The 20,853-nt window shown below is 41.5% G+C and overlaps 1 protein-coding gene and 1 pseudogene across 3 annotated transcripts in view; both read right to left on the reverse strand.

Annotated features, from left to right (window-relative positions):
• PRKDC (protein kinase, DNA-activated, catalytic subunit) overlaps nucleotides 1-20,853 on the reverse strand; it is a 209,319-nt gene that overhangs the window by 63,411 nt on the left and 125,055 nt on the right. For all 3 annotated transcript variants that reach the window (XM_059672694.1, XM_059672695.1, XM_059672697.1), the window contains 8 exons: nucleotides 20,701-20,850; nucleotides 14,484-14,657; nucleotides 13,609-13,707; nucleotides 12,369-12,576; nucleotides 9,287-9,476; nucleotides 7,182-7,397; nucleotides 2,385-2,497; nucleotides 290-421 (listed from right to left, as the gene is read on the reverse strand). In XM_059672694.1, coding sequence (XP_059528677.1) covers nucleotides 290-421; nucleotides 2,385-2,497; nucleotides 7,182-7,397; nucleotides 9,287-9,476; nucleotides 12,369-12,576; nucleotides 13,609-13,707; nucleotides 14,484-14,657; nucleotides 20,701-20,850 — 1,282 coding nt within the window. The remainder of the gene's footprint in view (nucleotides 1-289; nucleotides 422-2,384; nucleotides 2,498-7,181; nucleotides 7,398-9,286; nucleotides 9,477-12,368; nucleotides 12,577-13,608; nucleotides 13,708-14,483; nucleotides 14,658-20,700; nucleotides 20,851-20,853) is intronic.
• On the reverse strand, nucleotides 16,834-20,123 carry LOC132220071 (la-related protein 4-like; annotated as a pseudogene).

A 20,853-nucleotide genomic window follows, 5' to 3' on the forward strand; every position in this document is an offset into this window, starting at 1 on the left:
TGTCATGGATGAAAACATGACACTAAGTGTCTCGACAAGGACTCCAACTGCAGGGATACCTTCCAGGTGACAAGTCAGAGTCTCACTACGTGAGAAGTTTCAGCCTCAGGAAATGGCAGAGCCGACACTTGGATCAAGGTCTTTTAATCAAGTCCATTGTTTAGGACAAATCAGCACCTCATTTATGATACAGTGTGGCCTCGAACATTTTTCTCGAACAGGGTAGACCCCTGGAACTGTTATACCAGTGATTATGCAACCACAGAAAACGCAGTGCTCAAGGACCAACCTGGGCCACAGCTTGCAAGGGGGTGATCAGGCTGCTGTATTTAATCTGAATGTCGGGAAGGTCTCCTTGACGGTAACTTCTGTACAAAATGACTTGGGCATCCTGCTTCATTTTGAACTCACTCTTGATCTCCTATAATCATCAGAACCAAAGAAGATTTGAAATTTGAATTGTGATTAAGAAAATCAGTAGTACATGAGCTATGAAACTGAGAGTACTCATCTTTAACATAAAGGTGAATCTGTGACAATTTGTATCCAAAATGGTTTAGTCACTATCTGTTACCAGTTGATGATAGATGAGAAATCCAAGAGAAAAATCACTATGGTGAAAAGATTATTTAAATATTTACTACAAGTAATCTGAATGTTTGTAAAATCAGAGAACTTGATTAAAAAATGTCTTAAAGCCATAAATCAGAGAGCTGTATTTCCTTAATTACTCTGAGAATAAACCTTGGCTATAAGGCCCAGGGTGATCACTACAGCCCCCCCCCCCCGTGGGGGCCCTGCTCACCCACAAAGGCCAGTCTGGGCCTTCCAATCAATCCTTAATCACCCCCAACCCCAACTCTCCCCCATGCAGGGCCGTGGGTCCCTGCCCCTCTCTTTGCCTGGAATGTCTTTCTATAGCTTTTCACTCATCGTTTGGCTGTCATCTCAGACACCACCTTTTCCAAAAGGCTTCCCTCACTACTTCTCTCCCAGACAGGCTCATTCCTTGGTTAACGTCCGACATCACACGTTACACGCACCTCTGTGCCCCTGGCTTTGAGCAGAGCCAGATATTGAGCACAGGCCTCCAACAAACAAATGACCAGAGTGCAGGCTCTCCCACGCCTGCCGTTTTCCACGCCGTCCTTAGTGAGTGGTTGGCCACCTCAGATTAGACACCGAGATCAGAGGCACGCATGGCCTCACACAGCAGGCCATTCTATGTTTCCTAATGACGAAAAAGACCTTTTTCTCAGGCAAAATACCTCCCTGCGATTTACCCAACCATCCTGGTTTTCTCTCTTCCTTCTGCTGTCTAGATATTGTACTTCCTGCAGGCATGCCCAGTGAGGTTTCAGGTTTCAGGAGGAGCCCGGAGCCACTTCTGTGAGTGGGCAAAGTAAAAGGCCCTCCAGCTGTGATGGGGCCAGTGAGAAGGAGCATGAGATAAACTCAGGACGATGATTTTGGACCCTAGTCCTCAAAAGAATAGTTGCAGTTACAGAGACAAGAGGAAGATGAAAAGTACATTTACTTTCCACAGAAGATACAGTGAAACCATTCAACCACTTCATACTCAGATGCGCAAGTTAATTAAGTGATTAAGGGTTTAAGCTGAGTTAGAACAAAGATGGGATTTTTTTATTCATAATCTTAAAAATTTTATCATAATTACTGATTGATAAGATTAAAGTTATGGCTAAAAAACCAATTTCATTATTTTCACATTTTGAGAAATGTTTACCTCTTAACTCATGCCTCAAATCACTACTTTCCGCAGAGAGCTCTGACCTGTCTGCCTAGCCCTGCCCACCCCTTCCTCTGGGCCCACCATTCCCTCCCCATCCATGCACCTCCAGGGGAGTAGCTGGTTGCAACGTGGCCTCACCCCCGAGCCCCCTGGCCTAGATTAGTGGTCCCCAAGTAGCCCCCGACCTGAGGTGGGTCAAGACTCTGGCCTTGAGGCAGAGAGTGGGGCAATCCCTTCTCAGAAGCTACAGTCATAATATGTAAAACTCAGGAGTAATTGGTGGCCATGGTTCCACCACATAGAGATCAGTCTGTTCAGAGAACAAATCAAGCTGAAGAGAGGCTGAAAGAAGGGGCAGCGATGGGGCCCTGCCAGGGCCTGTGAGCCAGGACACACCACAGATTTCATTCTGAGATACCACAACTCACCAGTGAGTCATGAATGCCCTTTCATTTCCAATAGTCAGAGGAGACTTTCATTCACAAATAACTTCAAGTCCTATACTGCTGCTCCTCTGATTTTGGTTTAAAGACCAATATTAACCAATATCTGGCAGGAAACTTGTTTTCTTAGTACACATATATAAAACAGGTATTTCAAACCAATCAAATTCTTGAGAAAAGATACAAACCTTCTTTCGTTTTTGCTCAGCAATACCTTTTTTTGCATAAATCAAATGGATCTTTTCTTGGTCCTTTAAAAATCGTCTGCGTAATCTTAATATATCTACCCGACTGTCTGTACCTGAAGAATAAAAAGCCGGTTGGTTATGTTATAATTGGCCACTTCAACACTTGCTTCATCCCCGGAATCTCCTAAAATAAACGTGAGGTTGTTTTCTTACCTCCATTTTTTGTTTTATTTAGTTTTTCTTTTCTTTCTTTCTCTCTCTCTCTTTTTTAAAACGATACGAACCTATGCAAAGAAGATGATGAACCAGTTTTGGAAGCTACAGAACAGAAAATTTAAGAAACTCAGTCCTAGTGCTGCAGTAGAACAATGATGGTGGAAAGGACTTGGAAGGCTCGGCCCTAGCAGCACCAGGCCCTCCAGGGAAGGGAGGAAAGTGCGGCTGAAGCAGGAGGTGTGCTGTGAAAGCACAGCCCTCATGGTGTGGGTGTGGAGCCGGGGAACGGACATACAGTCTCTGAGTGAAAAGGGCCAGCCCGCTGGAAGCAGAGGAAACAGTGATCAGTAAGACACAGGAATAGCCTGAAGGTAAGACATTGGAGATTCTGCCCCTGGATAACCAACCAGCACAAAAGAGCAGACAGAGATAGGGACATGTCTCAAGGGCCCAGTCCAGACTGACCTTGCTGAGTGAAGACCACAGTCAGCACGCACGCCCTTTCGTAAGCTATTCCACATGCCTTTTTAGTGCTCTACTTGGGACACATTAAAAAAGTAAAACATCATTGAGTATTTTGAGCAAAGCTTCAAATATGAAAGACAGAAACCAAAATAAATAGGAATGAGCAGTTGCTGAAATCAGATCATTCAAGAAAAAATTTTCAAAAATTATCATTTATCACGAAGATAAGAATAGATATTGTATCCATGGATCAAGGACTTAAGGGATGTTCAGGGAACAAAAATAGCTTATGGAAATTAAAAATATGGTATCATAACATAAAAGCGAGGGTTAGAAGATAAAATAGAAGAAATTTCTCAGAATAGAGAGCAAGAAGGACAAAACAAGAAGAAAATTAGAAGGATAATCCATAAGATCTGACATGCAAGCAACAGGATTTCAAAAAGAGAAAATTGAAATGAGGAAATCATCAACAAAATCACCCAAGAATATTCCAGAACTAGAATAGATGAGTTAGCAGTCTGACAGGGCCCTAGAAAAATGGACCAAAATAGACCAAAGAAGACTTTTGTAAAATTTCCTAAAACTGGTTGAAAAGAGAAAGATCCTAAGAGTGTCCACAGAGAAAAGATCAAGTTCTTACAAAGGATCAACAAAGAGATGACATCAGGTTTCTCAGCCACAGCCTGTGAAACAGGAAACTGACGAGTTCACACCCCGAATTCTAGAGCTAAATCACCCATTAGGTGTGAGTGCTACCAACAGCAATGTGCGGCATCAAAGTACCAACAAGAAGCAGACTGCTTCTGACCCCCTTTCTCGGGAAGCTGCTTGAGGAGATGTTAGACCAAAAGAAGGAACTGAACCCAGGAAGGAGGATCAGGACAGGCGAACAGACCCTTGGGCGGTGGGGGTGGTCTCTAGACAACCGCTAAGCAGAAACCCCACCCAGGCAGTGCAGAGGTTTCTTTAAGAATCTGAGACATTTATATGTTGGGATACAATAAAACTATCCAACTCAGAGGAGATTTGGTGATAAATATGTAGAAATCTGAGCATCTCAAACAAAATAATTATGAATACGCAGGAAAAATTATTGCATGAAAAGGAAAAGAAATTATGGAATCACTCATGGTTCAGCCACAAATACTATTTATGTAGTCCAGATACAAGGAAACTGAATATCGATGAAACAAAGACTAAGGCATAATTATATCAGAAGATGAAGGCACAGGAAGAATTCATCGTGTGTGTGTGTGTGTGTGTGTGTGTGTGTATGTGTGTGTGAGAGAGAGAGAGAGAGAGAGGCAGACAGACAGACAGACAGACATGGGGGTGAGGGACAAGAGGGAGACAAATTCTAACATCCGTAATATGAAGTCAAAACCATGACTAATACTGAAAAAAAGAAAGGTGGCAATATAAAAAAGACTGGAGAGATGGAAGCAAATAACAAAAACTTGACTAAAAGGATGTAAGTGGTTGCATCTCTCACTTCTTATAACAAGCTGTGGAAAAATATTTGACTCTTTAAACTATATACATGTATTACTCTGATATAAATAACTAAAGGAAACTAAAATAAAAAATTAAATAAAATGATTGAAAAGTGATATTTTATTTTATTTTTTTAAAATATATTTTATTGATTTTTTACAGAGAGGAAAGGAGAGAGACAGAGAGTTAGTAACATCGATGAGAGAGAAACATCGATCAGCCGCCTCCTGCACATCTCCCACTGGGGATGTGCCCACAACCCAGGTACATGCCCTTGACCGGAATCGAACCTAGGACCCTTCAGTCCGCAGGCCGACGCTCTATCCACTGAGCCAAACTGGTTTCGGCGAAAAGTGATATTTTAATTAGATTACAACTTCAAGTTTTTATTTTTTTTTATTTTTTAAATATATTTTATTGATTTTTTGCAGAGAAGAAGGGAGAGGGACAGAGAGTCAGAAACATCGATGAGAGAGATTGATCAGCTGCCTCCTGCATACCCCCCACTGGGGATGTGCCCGCAATCAAGGTACATGCCCTTGACCGGAATCGAACCTGGGACCCTTGAGTCCGCAGGCCGAAGCTCTATCCACTGAGCCAAACCGGTTCGGCCAACTTCAAGTTTTTAAACTGCATTTCCTTTTAACGATAATAAACAGTAACATATAAGTACTAATTCACTATATATTATGAACCTCCAAATTTTCCTCTTCAGGCAAAAAAAAATACATATACTGTGAGGAAGGCAAGATATGAAACATTTGAAATCGACAAAGGTACATGGGAAGATTCAAGTATATTAATTAAATTACTATTAGCATTTATTTACCTACTCAGTTCTATGACTGAGTTTTTTCAAACCCATATATAAAATGTCTATGGGAAATAGTTTAAAAATTAGGTTTCACCTCTTACCTTTATTATTTTATATACATGGTTCCCCAATTCTACCTATATCAGCCATGACATATTTTCACTCTAAAAATGTAGAAAGGGGAAAACTGTGCAACAATTTGAATTGTGGACAGTAACTCGTATCATCCCCATTCAATAAAGAAACTAGTCCAGCTGGTCACCAGCAGTCACCACACATTAACTGAACTGCAGACTGTCCCAAATGCACACCAAGTTTTAGCAATTCTACAGAAAGCTGCGCATGCCCATGGGCTGAAGATAAGAAATCGTAAAGGGTCAGAGAGACAACTTACAAGCAATGGGAAGGTGATAGTCACTTGGAAGTTCATTTTAACTTTGGGGTTTTCACAATCAAAGTGACAGGAAGGACAGAGAGTCATGGATCTTATACTGGTTTGATGGAAAAACAGAAGAGGAAAAAGACTAAATAAAAAAGGCTGGTTGGCAGTGGTCAAGTGTGAAGGACCAGACAGAGGAATGGGTTCATTGGCCCTCTGTCAAATTCACAGTTATGGACAAAAAGAAGGCTGGATAGATTTACCTTTCTATATAAAATTTAGAGAAGGGTCCAGAGCCACAAATGTTCTGCATGAAAGTGTGAGAAAGAGTAGTTGGGAGTAAGGGAAGTATGTTGTGTATTTTTACATTCTTATAATTACATAAAAAGAAATTAAACTTTGCGAATTTTACTTCTATTTATCTAAATCCATACGTTGGCATTTTCCCAGGGTTCTGTCTTGGGACCTTTTTCTCTTCATATTTTCTTCCTCTGGGTTTTCACTCACTCCCAGCGCTACAGTTCTCGTAAGGAGCTAACTTCCTAACTGACCTCTCTCAGCCCTCTCAGCGCAGGGTCTGTGAGCCCTGCCAGCATTTTCCACTCGGCTGTCTTAGCATCACCCAAGGGCTCACTCCGTCTCTCCAACCCCACCCTCTTCCTTTTTGAATCGGAGACTTAGCTTACTAATCCAGGTCAACGTGTGGCTGCCTTGACCTCCACCTCTCAGTCCTCCTCAGGCACTCCACATGCTGTTCCACACCAGCCACCCCAAGAGGTCATCCGGAGACCCTGTGCCTATCTCTGCTTGGTTCACTACCTGAAGCTGTGTGGTTCATTCCGAAAGCCACACCCCACACTCACTCGCAAGCCTGCTTTCTCGGCGTTCTTCACTTCATTCCCAGTGTGCTGAAGCATCTGCCTACCCGGACTGCTACAGTGCAGGCTGGAGTGGGCCCTCACTCTCCGTTCACCGAGCTGATCTGAGTCTCTCCCACCCCCCAGCACATTCGCTACTTCTCCCTCTCCCTCCCCATCCTCTCCCTCCAGTATCTCGATCCCCAAGGCTAGTCTCAAAGGCCACCTCCTCCACCGGCCTTTCCTGGATTTAAATTGGAGACTGAGCTTACTAATCTGGCCTCAACTCTTGATCGCCTACCTATTGCCTCACCCAACCCTACTGTTCTGGAAAGTCACTAAATAAATCGATGGAGTTCAATTTATCCAACAGCTTTACTGGAACACATTCAACTATAATTTCAACATGGTAAATGCCCAGACAACATTCACTCAACTAAATTATAATGGTATTGATTACAGGTTATAAGGATATGTGAATACAATCAGAAATGTCCTTTCTTTATCTAAGCCTCTGCACTGATTTACAGGGCAGGCCATTTTAAACACATTTCAATAATCTTACTTACCTTTTGCTTTGTTATCCACCGTGTCCCCTGGAAGGGCCAGCCTTTTTTTCCCAAAATCAGGTCCCACTGACTTCAAGGGTGCTATCTTTAATTTCTCACTCCTCTTGTGAGCAAACAGTAAGGAGGAAGAAAAGGAATCAGATGATGAAGAAGCCATATAATCCACCAGCGGGTCAATACTGCTTCCAGTCAGCCAGTTAAAGGAGCTTCTTCCATCTGCAAAAGGCACGACCAGAGCATTTCACAGCAGCTCAGAACGGCACGCCCTGCCAGCCTGCCCCACCCCACTGCACCGGGCAGCTCCAACGCCACAACACACTGGGGAGACGATGGGGGATCGTCCTGGTGGCACGTGGGGCCTCCGCATGCTCACCTGCGACAGGGACTGGGAACAGCCTCTCCAGGGACACAGTCATGTCACAGGAGGAGACATGGCGTGGAAACTCCGGAGGTTACGTGTGGACAACCCAGGGCAGCTCAGGCGGCTGAGCCTGTGTCCTCACTTAAGTATTGAACTTATCACCTGTTCTTTCAAGCTGCTGTGACCATTCCAGGAATGATGTTTGTATCTACTATAAAGTACTAAGAGCCTTGATTTCTAATATCAGTGTCATAAAATTTCCATTGTAATTATTCAACTTAGTCCTATTTCTAGAACCAATAGAATGTGAAAAAATTTATATAAAGGAAAAATGTTGAAATGTTTCTATGAAATAGTTTAGATATTTTACTCTAAACTTGTACTTTGATGATCAAAAACACCAGTTGAACCATTTAAGAAAAAAAAATTTAATATACTATAAACATCCTATATAATAAAAGCCTAATATGCTAAGTGTCTGGTTGTCCATTCAACCAATCAAAGCGTAATATGCTAATGATATGCTAAGGCTACTCAGCTGCTTGCCATGACGTGCACTGACCACCAGGGGGCAGACAGTCGACTGGTCAACCAGTTGCTATGATTGCACTGACCACCAGGGGGCAGGTGCTCCAACCAGTAGGTTAGCTTGCTGCTGGGGTCCGGCCAATCAGGACTGAGCAAGATGGGCAGGACACACCCTGGAGCCCTCCCGCGGCCCTTCCCCGGCTGGCCAACCTCCTACATCCCTCCCCAGCCCCGATCGTGCACTGGTGGAGTCCCCTGGCCTGGCCTGTGCCCTCTCGCAATCTGGGACCCCTCAGGGGATGTCGGAAAGTCGGTTTCGGGCCGAGGGTGGAACGACCGGTTGCTATGAAGTGCACTAACCACCAGGGGGCAGACACTCAACTCGGGAGCTGCCCCCTGGTGGTCAGTGCACTCCCACAGGGGGAGCTCTGCTCAACCAGAAGCCGGGCTCACGGCTGGTGAGTGTGTGGCAGTGGCAGGAGCCTCTCTTACCTCCGTGGCAGCGCTAAGGATGTCTGACTGCCAACCTGGGGAGCGGGCCTAAGCCATCAGTTGGACATCCTTCAAGGGCTCCAGGACTGTGAGAGGGCGCAGGCTGGGCTGAGGTACCCTCCACCCCCTGAGTGCACAAAATTCATGCACCGGGCCTCTAGTAGTAAATAAACTTGGTTTGCCTCTACTTTGCTTCAGAAATGTGGGGTTTTAAATTTGATGCACTAAACAGATTTTTCTGGGGGAAAACAAAACAGAACATAATATACTAAAACTTTTCCTCTTTTTTCCAGTCAGAAATTAATCCTTTTCCCCTTTTTAAAAATATTGTTGTAAAATATTTATAACATCAAATCGACTATTTTAACCATGTTTAAGTCTAAAGTTCTATGGCACCAAGTACATTTCCCTGGTTGGGCAACCATCACACCATCCAATCTCACCGTCGTTTCAAACTGAAGCGCCATACCCATTAAACACTAACTCCCCACTATCCCCATCCCAGGCCCTGGAAGCCACCCTTCTACTCTCTGTCTCTAAGAACTTGACTACTCTAGGGACTTCAGTCCTTTTCTCCTTTAACGGACATCTTTTTTTGTGGTTCTCATCACCTTTTCCTATTATCTTTTCACTTCTCACAAATGGTCAGTGTTCTTACAGTAGAGGCTGTTTCCAAGGTAACAGTGCCTGGAGCACAGAGGTAGGTGTTCAGACTGAAGGTTACCTGTGTTTTGTGTCGGTGTGAAATCATACTGCTGTTGGGTGGCCCGTATCTGCCGAGCCATAGCCCCTTGAGCAGAAAGGGATCCTTCCTGCGACCAGGTCTGGAGAGCGCTCTGAGAAGTCTGAGTCTCAATGAACATAGGCGTGAGGACGGTACTTCGAAAACGCCAGTCAGAATCAATGGTGTATTCCTGCATGCAAGAGAACGTCAAATACAATGATGGTCCTTCTTTAGCAACTCGGACATATTTTTATTTAAAACCCAATGGTATGTACTATGTAGCAAGTATGTACTATAACTTCATATCTCTGTGGGAAGCAACAGAAGATTCTTTTCTGATCTAAATTTTTTTAACTAAATAATCATTTGCCAACTAGAAAAACTAATTGGTACTGGGGGAGAAAAACCATTTTTCTACTCTTTAACATTCAATGCCATACTTAATAATATCACAACACAACTGCAACAAGTTAAATGACTCAACTCCTTCCTAAATACTCACCACATGCCCAGCACTGGGCACGATACTAGGAATATAAGCACGAGTAGATCAGATCAGGCTCTGCTGCCCAGGAGCTTGGGCAGAGATGAAGTGAACTCTTTGTTTAATGTGTAAATCATAGTTGTTAAGGCTGCCAGGAGATAGCATAAACTCGACATGTACAGGGTGGATAGGAGGAGTGATGGAAGGAGAGAAAGAATTATGGAGAAAGGAAAATTTAAGTGGAGATTGAAAGAATGAGAAGTGTGAGCTGTGCGCAGGGAGTGTAGACAGAGGTGGGTAGAGTAAATGTGTTTCAGAAAGGAATATGTGAGTATTCCAAGTGTAAAAAAACCCCAACATCATTAATCATCAGGGAAATGCAAACCAAAACCACAAGATATCCCAACTGTTAGAATGGCTAGTATCAGGAAGACACAAAGCAAGTGTTGGCAAGACTGTGGAGCAAAGGGAACCCTTGTGCACTGTTGGTAGTAATGTAAATGGGTGCAGCCACTATGGAAAACAGTGAGGCAATTCCTCAAAAAATTACAAATAGATCTACCATATTACCCAGCAATCCCACTTCTGAGTATTTTTCTGAAGGAAACAAAAACACTAAGTTAAAAAAATATTGCATCCCCACGGTCATTGTAGCATTATTTACAACTAGAGGTCTGGTGCACAAATTTGTGCATGGGCGGGGTCCCTTGGCCTGACCAGCAATAAGGGCCAATCAGGGCCATCTCACCCAGTCCCAATCCGGATGATTGGGACCAGCCAGAGGGGAAAAGGGAACCATGTAAGGTTGGCCGGCCAGCCCTGCAGGAGGTTGGCCGGCTAGCTGGTTGGCTGGCAGTGGGAGGTTGGCTGTGGGAGTGTACTGACCATCAGGGGGCAGCTCCTGCACTGAGCCTCTACCCCCTGGTGGTCAATACATGTCATAGCAACCAGTAGACTGGTTGTTCGGTTGTTTGGTCACTTAGGCTTTTATATAGATAGATAGATAAGACATGGAAGCAACCTAAGTGTCTACTGATAAAGCACATGTGGTGTATATATGTATAATGGAATATTATTCACCCATAAAAAGAAAATCTTGCCATTTGCAACAACATGGATGAACCTTAAGGACATTATGCTAAATATAGGAAGTCAGACAGAGGAAGACACATGTGATCACTTAGATGATGGAATCTAAACAAAAAAACCCCAACAAAACAAAACAAAAAAATTGAACTGATAAAGGAACAGATTGGAGGTTGCCAGGTGGGGGTGAGGGATGGGTAAAATGGGTCAAGGGGGTCAAAAGGCACAAATCCAAGTTATAAAATAAATAAGTCTGAAAAGTAATGTACAACATTGTTACTATCAATATATATAAAAGCCTAAGCAACCGTTACGACCGAATGAACGGATGACTGCTTGACTGGTCACTATGACATGCACTGACCACCAGGGGGCAGGTATTCAATGCAGGAGCTGCACCCTGGTGGTCAGTGTGCTCCCACAGCCAACCTCCTCCAGTCCCCCCCCTCCAGTCGGCCAACCTCCCACAGTCCCTCCCCCTGTCTCTCCCCACTGCCAGCAGGCCCCGATCGGCCCAGCCCCAATTGGGACTTGGAGAGACGGCCCCGATCAGCCATGATCGCCGGCCAGGCCTAAGGACTCCACCCATGCACGAATTCATGCACCAGGCCTCTCGTAGTTTTATATACTGTATAAATTTGAGAGTTGCTAAGAGAGTAGATGTTAAAGGTCTCAAGAAAAAAATGTGTATTGTGATGGATGTTAACTTGACTTAGTATGATCATTTTGCAATATATACAAATATCAAATCGTTATGTTGTATACCTAAAACTAATACATTACATGACAATTATCTATATAAATAAAGCCTTAATATGCAAATAGACCTAACGGCAGAAGAACCGAACAACTGAACAAGACGTTGCTATGATATGTGCTGACCAGCAGGAGGCATGTGCAGAACATGGCAGGCGTTGGCCACAGCTGGATGGTGAAGCAGGTGAGCAAGGACCCCAGACAAAAGCAGGGCACCAGTTGCTGTCATTGGGGTGAGCTTCTGGTGGTTACTGAAAATTCTTTGCTCCTGTGTGCTGTGGTCCCACCCCGATCGCTCAGCACCATCAGCAGGTGCAAGTGGCGGCTACTGGCCCCAATGGCCCCTCAAGGCTTCTCCACCTCCCCGTTCCTGAGGGGCAATTGGGGTCAGCAGCCACCGCTCGCACCCGCTGCCGGTGACGGCCCTGCTCGCACATCAACGAGCGCAAGCGGGGCCAGCGCAGTCAACGGGTGGGAGCAGCAGTGGCGTCGGGAGCGGGGAGGGGGCCAGCAGAGAGCAGACCAGGAGCCATGGCAGGAGGGGCCGGCCGGGGGCATGGAGGATGGGCTGAGACCTGCCCCCGTGCCCACTGCAGCCTTGTAGCCCACAGTTCCTTTCAAGGTGCACGAATTCGTGCACTGGGCCCCTAGTATCTCCATAAAAAAGAAAGCCAAGTTAACACTATTAGAAACATTTGTTGTCTAACAGACAAGGAAAGCTTATAATATTTATTATTACAGAGACAAGCACTTCACCTGAAATTTGCATTCTGACAGAGGATGCTCAAACATAGGGTTTAGATAATCTGGACTCATGCTGGTCATTTCAAGGAGAAAATCTGTTGCTAAACTTAAAAAGTGCATTTCTATCTTAGGAGTATATAAAGAATTTAGTGCCAACAACCGGTCCAAGGTATTTGAAGGTAACCTAGTTTCATGGCTCCAGAAATTACGAATAATTAACCTGAAAAGCAGAGAAGAAAAAAAGGCATATTGCTCAGATTATTGGCAAATGAAAAAGAATGCCCTACACATAGTGCTATGTGGAGAAGGCACAGTTTTTCATTTAAATAAAGCTTAACATAGAGGGAAACCACATTCAAAATTATATAAACAGTATAATCTGAATTAAGAAAAATAATATGCATTAAAGGAAGAAAATATTCTAAAACTTTAGCATATTTAACCAAAGAAACTGGGTGATATTATTCTCATCTCTATTACCTGGGAAGATTTTAATGATAAGTATTATAATATTAACTATTTTGAAACTGAGAAAACATCTTAAGAAATTACATATAATTCTTTACTGCCTTGCTAAAACAAAATGGCTCTAAAAATTAGTGCCACAAAATATTCAAAATTTAAACTAGTTAAACACAAGTTTAGGCTTTATAATTTATAAATGCTTACAAAATACAAATACAATTTTTATAGGCTTAATGAACTTAAATTGCATCAGAATAGAAAATTAACTGATATATAGAATCATAAAAAAAGTTTACGTTCCTTTTTATATAAGTAGTACTTGACAAAACACTCATATAACTAACATAGGTAGGCATTTTAGAGAAGAAGAATCATCACTCATATTTCCATGTATAATTAATATTATAGTTTCCTCTTATCTCTAAGGTCTCAAACATTTCATTCGATATTAATATGCATTGTGTGATCGCAATGATTGGAGTTAAATGGAAAACACAGTAATGATCACTAGATTTCCCTTTCACTTTGAAATGCTTTAATTCACTGCACAGCAGAGACAGCTTTACCACACCACTTTTTCAAGAGTTTTATATTAAAATAACTTGTCGGGATTTTTTTATGTCTCATGTGATTTAAAATACATTTTTATTTAACATTAGGAATGCAAGAAGCAGAGAAAATGCTAATACTGCAAACAAAAAATGCTGAAAACTACACTATACTGGTCTAGAAAAAAATACCCTGAAATTATTCTGTCCTCGCCCAATTATTCAGGAGGAGCACATACTGAAGCCCGTGGTTCTCATCGATTAATCCCTGAATCAATACATCCTTTGCCAACTTAAATATTTCCTGGGAGTCATCATCTGCTTGGCTTTCTGGATCTCTAAGAAAAACAGCAAAATGACAAAACATTAATACTCTCTTGTATCACTTTTGTTCAAACCCAGTAACATTGTCCAGAATTAAAGTAAAAAAAAAAAAAAGATCTGGCTTTTCCCATGGAACTTAAATTCCAAAACAACAGCAGAACCTATCCCCATGCCTATGTGCCCCAACTTCCTCCTTTGGTGCCTCTGCGAGCCCCTTCAAGTCGCTCTTCTCTCTCAAGTGCAGGAGAGGAGGGGTTGGTGGCAGGAGCAGGGCTCCGGAGGGCTCCCTAGGATGCTAAGAGGAGGCCCGAGTCCCTGGGAAGGGATGTGTGGTGCTCCTGAAGGATGAAGACATCTCAGTAGAGTTTATTTCCTTTATCTTGTCAGATCTTAAAGGTATAACTATGAAAACAAATTACACTTTTACCCCCCCACCCCCTAAAAAAGAGAGAGAGCTCATGGACATGGACGACAGTGTGGTGACTGGGTGGGGAGGGCCTGAGGGGGTAGAGGTAGAAGAGGGTATATGGAAGATAAATGGTGATGGAAAAAAATAATAAAAAATGAAAATAAATTACACTTTTAACTCAACCAACAATTTCATGCACCAAATATTTCCCACAGACACATAATATGAGTTAAAATAAGAATACATTTCAATATACAAAAATAAACTTATTAATCATATGTTTAAAATGTTTTTTATATTTTTATAATCTGTTTCAGATTACTAAAGGCACCCAAATTCTCCCTTAAGAAATGTAATACAAAATGTCAATGTAGAACTTACCGATAATTGTCATGAATCCACATAAGAATATTATACATTTGTTCCCTACACACCGGAGAAGGATGAGAAATGAATTCTACAACAGGATTCAGAAGTTCCCGAAGTTCTACTGGCTTCAATTTTGCCATCATCTTGTAAATTATGTCTAAACACACTTTTTGTCTTTCATCATCTCTATAAAAAGAGAGATTTTTAAAAACACAAATTTAATAGTTTTTAATATTGTGCTTTCAGATATAACAGGTTAACTTTTTTGTGCTGTTCTGTATTTCAAAATTTGTTACAACAGACCAGGGGTGGGCAAACTTTTTGACTCGCAGGCCACCTTAAACTGGACCGAAGGGCCGGAACAAAAGCATGGATGGAGTGTTTGTGTGAACTAATATAAATTCAAAGTAAACATCATTACATAAAAGGGTACAGTCCTTTTTTTTTAGTTTTATTCATTTCAAACGGGCCAGATCCGGCCCGCGGGCCGTAGTTTGCCCACGGCTGCAATAGACAATACTACACTTATATAAAAATTACATTATTTTTTAAATAAAATGTTTATTCTCTTAAATCCAATGCATTCACAGAGTGTTAACACTTTAAATGTTTATCATTTCCACCAACTGCAGCATTATCTAAGTAAACCAAAATAAACACTTTATCATAGGCAGGTAGTTTAATTATTTATTTCAGTTATGGATGATTTTAAAACATAGTGTGTAGAAATGATTCTTCTTACTTAAATGCATTATGTTATCAACCCACCAAATCAAAATCAAAAGCATTTGCCAAGCTGAATAAGTTACAAAGAAACAGTAACTCTGGCTTGTTCAGAAATGTTCAGTGTTTTCAAAGCTCTGAACAGTTACCTACTAATACAAATCTCCACAGCTCAACGTAGAGTTGGAAGGTGAGTTTCCCAGTAACGTAATTTTAACCTTCATTTACATTCATTTTAATATATTACTAAGATGTTTACTCTATATCACAATGGTGCTTTCCAGTGTTCACAACTTAGTTTCAATTTACACAAGTCATTCACTAACATAAGGGACAGTTATTAATGCTACAAACTATCCCTAAAAAAACAAAACCCCACCTTACATAGAACTCTGAAAATTATATGACTTAAAACAGATTAATTCAACATGATTCTGAATATTTTAGCCATCTTCTAAACACCAGCATGTAAACTTGCCTATTTAATATGAGAGCTACAACTTGATTCACTGAGATATTATATAATAATTTTCTTTAACTATCTTTCTCACCTTAACTCAAAAATCTTCTGGCTTGCTGACTCTGTTTCTGTGAATTCCAAACTGCATTTTTTTTTAATTTTAACTTTTTGGAGAAAGGGAAGGAAGGAAGGTTATGATAAATACACTGTAAGCAGAAAAAGCTGCCCCCAAATTAAGCCTTTAAAAATTATTTTTACTTCTACACTATTATACACTTTAAGAGTCAATTACAATGCTTCATCTTTAACACTAACACTAATAAATTACAGTCTGCTCTACCATTCTGGGATCTAAACTTCTAAATACATGAGCAGAAGAGTAAAGTACTTCACTTTCAATTCAGGAATTTAGAACAGTTATATGATTTGACTAGACTGGTCAAGGTGGTTAGGAACATACAATTATGTAGGTGGTTGGTTAAGTTGCTTCTGGGGGGTGGTAGTCAAAGAATAGAGAGTAGCGAATGAAGTAACCCAAAACATTATTTCCTATTTGGGGAGAAAGGGGAATTCACAGGCCAGTTTAAACCTCTGAAGGCCTTCTGACCGACCTACTCAGCTCTAAGACAAATCTTTCCATTATCTGAATAACCCCCATTCTTCCCATGAGTATCAAACTGATTGGTAGTCACAGCTCCAAGTACAATCAAAAGTTTGTTGAATGAAATATTAGTAAGGTCAAAAGGGGACTACATATCAAACCGGAAAAATAATCTACTCAAGTACTTATTACACTTAGTTTTCAAATCATTTACTAACAATACAACAGATTTGTACACACACACACCAAAACAGGCACCCCAGCCACTGATCTGCTTTGCAACACAAGGCCGTAAAGGCAGAAATGGCATTCTCTAAGGCAAACTTTAAATCGATTTTAAAAAGTAATTTCTAATTTTACAGAAATGCTTCTTCAAAAAATATTTTCTCTCACTCCCTCATCTCCTATACTGAAGGATGTGTAATATGTTTTTTCCCAAGCTAAATCTGAACCCTCAAAATTGATTCCAGGTAGATCTCTGAAATTAAAATAAAATAGAAAAATTATATTTTTATATATGTACACATCCTATATAATAGAAGGGTAATATGCAAATCACATTAGAGATGAATTTTGGGATTCTACTGCTCACAACTCCAAAATCTGTAATGATTTAAGGATATACTTCCTCTCATTTCCTTCCTGGTTATTCTCTCGCCTCCATAACAGTTCAATATAGCCACGGCTCAAGTTTAATCGGAAGAGAGAGAAGTTTTTGAGTAGTTTTTGTTTGTTTGTTTTACTTTGGTGATCTGGATGGCACATATTGCTCTTTGCCATTATGTCCGGTCACTCCCTGAGGTATAGCCCTGTGGCCAAACTGGCATCTCTGCTCCCTGATTTTTCCAGCTGCTCCCCTGGGGATGGTATTGCCTCAGAAGCCAGAATAATCCTTACTAGCCCTTGCTTCTGGCTTCTCATGTGGTTTCTCAATGGACTTCTCCGGAGCTCCGTTCTCTTCATTTTTGGTGGGAGACGCTACACTGGAGCGAAGTTCTCGCAGCGGCTGCACAGGAATTGGACATGGCTCTTTAGGGGGCGTCTGGCACACTCCAGCATCATTGGCTTTCGGTGTTCCTGTAGGGCCACGGTTACAGCTACATGTATGTTCCTATCACATGGCGAAGCAGTATTTGTCCTTGATGGCTTTGCAGCATTTGGGGAAGGAACTGATACAGTTGTTGGGTTGAGAACATCCTTCTGAACAGTGGAATCCTCCGCCAGATCCTTTTCTATCTGAGTTGTGCTCAATGCAGAGGCTTAGCTGTGCATGAAGGACCGGTGCTTATATTGAGTAGCTGGGCAGCGGTGCAGTCGGTCTGTTCAATCTATGCAGGCACTGGGCAACTATCCCCTTGTCTTAACTCTTCATTATCCTTTTCTATTCTTTTTTTAAAATATTTTTTATTGATTAAGTTATTAAATATGTGTCCTTATCCCCATGTTACCCCCTCTCTCCCCCCATTCATGCCCTCACCCCCATTGCCTGTGTCTATTGGTTTCAGGGGTTCTCAACCTGTGGGCTGCAACCCCTTTAGCAGTCGAATGACCCTTTCACAGGGGTCGCCTAAGACCATCCTGCACATCAGATATTTACATTACGATTCATAACAGTAGCAACATTACAGTTATGAAGGAGCAACGAAAATAATTTTATGGTTGGGTCACAACATGAGGAACTGTATTTAAAGGGCCAGAAGGTTGAGAACCACTGGGTTAGGCCTATATGCTTGCATATAAGTCCTTTGGTTGATCTCTCCCCCTTACCCCCACCCTCCCCTACCTTCCCTCTGAGGTTCTCTGACTGGCTTATTTCACTTAGCATAATGCTCTCCAGTTCCATCCATGCTGTTGCAAATGGTAAGAACTCCTTTTTTACCGCAGCGTAGTATTCCATTCATTATCCTTTTCTTTGCAGACACCTTTAACAACATCAGACATCCTACTCTCCAAAACAAGTTCACCTGGTGTTCTTGATGAACTTCCAGATAAAGGAGGAAAATTTGAGGCTAATAAGTCAAACTTTGGTGTTGGTGCCTTTGCTTCAGCTGTCAAGGTTGGGGTCTTGGGATGCTGTCATCTTGTCATCTTCGACCTCTGAAGAGAGTTCTCCTGCCCCTACCATAATCCCCACTGTGTTCAGTCTGCAAAGCTGGAGTCTCTTTCGGAAGGTAGCTTTGCTCCTGATGCCCTGGCACTATAGGGTTATGCGTTCAGTTGGAAAGTTCCTTGAACCAGGTCTGTTTATTGGTCCATCCCCCAGTGACACAGATCCCTCTGTTACGTGTTCTGAACCACTTGGTGACCTAAAATGAGGCTTCACACCATTTTTTTTGGAATGGTCGACCCATATTCACAGCAGCAGCAGTTGTTTTATAAAATACTGGAGAATTAAAGCCATTCACAAAACGACTATTTGGAGAGGGAGCCAGTGGTGTTTCAAAGTAAGGTGCAGGATTTGGAGGCCAGACTGAGGCACAATACTACAGATGAAGTACTGCTGGTGAGGACTACATGCAGGCTGCATAAAGACTGGCGAGGCACACTGTGCTTGAGTTTGAATGGGCTGACCATACATCCCAGAATCCATTAATCAATAAACATTCTTAGCAAAAAACGTATTGATAGTGTTTATCATTGCCATGATTGGCTTGCCCTGAAATGTTTTCACTTCTTCTCTCAAATATTTAAGAGCCTGTTGTGCACCTGTGGCTGACTGGAAAGCGCTATACCAATTGCTACGTGTGCAAACTCACAGCTATCACGTTGGGGCAGTTTTCATTTTGAACGAAGCTTTCACTTCCTCTACTGGTGTTGTTTCAGGAATCTCTCTAAGAATCAGTTACAATGCTTATGACTTGGTCTCACTTTCTCACCCTTCTCATCCACTCGTACCATGGGAGAAGATCTCCGTACTTCAAGAATTAGATTGGGGTCTGGGGTTGGTTTTTTAATTCTTCCATGTTGGCAACTGTCCAAATTGGAATGAATTGATCACTGTCCATTTGAAATATCAGGTAAAGATCCTTTGACAAACTTTCCTGTGAGAAACAGAATTCTAATTGCTTCTTCAGGCATTCTTGTAGGTCTTCTGTAGAAATTGCAGAATTGCTTTGTCTGGAAACATCATATATTTGGTAACTTAGATCTTCATATTCCTTACACATATCATCTGAAAGCTCTGTATTACCCTCAGGATGAGACAGACCCTGATGTGGCTGCTGTTTCATGCTAAGAGCTTTCAGTTCCATGAGTTACTGGTGTGGCATCAGTGTTTCCATGAGGAAGTTCTTTCCACACTTTGGCATTAGGATTTAAACCAGGTCTTTTAGATGTTACCTGCTCCAAAGCTATGGCTCAAAGTGTCTTCCCTATCTGGAAAGCCTTCATTAATCAATCAACCTTCTCTCTCCATAAGGTTTTCCCAAAGCCTGTGCTCCCCACAGATCTCATCTTCATGTCTCTTGTTAGCACTCAAATATTCTAAAAATTACATTCTTAAAAATAATTACTAGTATCATGGACTAGATTATTAAAAATAAATTAATTCAATGTGGGATCTTGGACTAGATCCTGGAATAGAAAAATTAGTGGAGTCCAAATAAAGTCTAGTTTAGTTACTAGTAATGAGCTAATGTTCATTTCTTAGTTTTCATAAATGTACCACAATTATGTAAGATAGAAAAATTGAGTGAAGAGTATATGGGAACTATGTGTACTATCTTTTAACTTTTCTGTAAATATAAGGTTATTCCAAAATTAAAAGTTTCTTTAAAAAAAAAACCATGAAAATGTCAAGCAAAATAAGCTAAGTATAAAAAATTTCATGATTTGAAAAATTTATTTCAAGTGTTAGATCACCTGCCATGTCATACAGCAGGATTATGTATAGTCTGGATCCCAGATAAGGTGTATCATTTCCTCCTTAAAGTGCTTTACACACAAAGTTACTCAGCAAATGTTTAATGATATTAGAAGACAATGATGCACTTTCTTGCTGGCACAGCACACATTCATCAATAATTTATTACCATGCAAAGACAGGAACACATACAAGACAGGAAAAGAGTGCAGGGAAATAAGAATATGTTAAGTAACCAATAGCATTCTCAGGGAGATTGCAATTTTGAAAATAAATGAACAATTTTAACAAACAAATTAAAAAAAAAAAACACCTCTTACCTGGCAAAACAGGTACAAAAACTCAATGCCATGCATTTTACATCGGAAAGGAGCCTTAGACAGTGCCTCAGCATGGCCTCCACAAGGTGCCAGTGACAGGAGGCAGGATGACCAGGCCCCACCAACCTTTCTTCTCAGATTCAAATGTAACAATAATGTTTCATGGAAACTACAAGCTCTTTCTGAGCTGAAGGGAATAGCTGGACAAATCACCATTTTATGAGCCTGCTGCACCAGGAACATGAGGCTGGTTTCCCACTCACCTGTGTCTCATGACTTGAACGAAATCCTTGCTCTTCAACTGCAAGTACAGATCTGTTATTGCCTCTGAACGACACAGCACCACTTCTAGACAGAGAGTCTTCATCACACCATGAAATTTTGGCAGCAGGAAGAACACGGTGTTCATGAACCTA

The sequence above is a fragment of the Myotis daubentonii genome, chromosome 17 (assembly GCF_963259705.1).
Source record: "Myotis daubentonii chromosome 17, mMyoDau2.1, whole genome shotgun sequence".
Classification (NCBI taxonomy): domain Eukaryota; kingdom Metazoa; phylum Chordata; class Mammalia; order Chiroptera; family Vespertilionidae; genus Myotis; species Myotis daubentonii.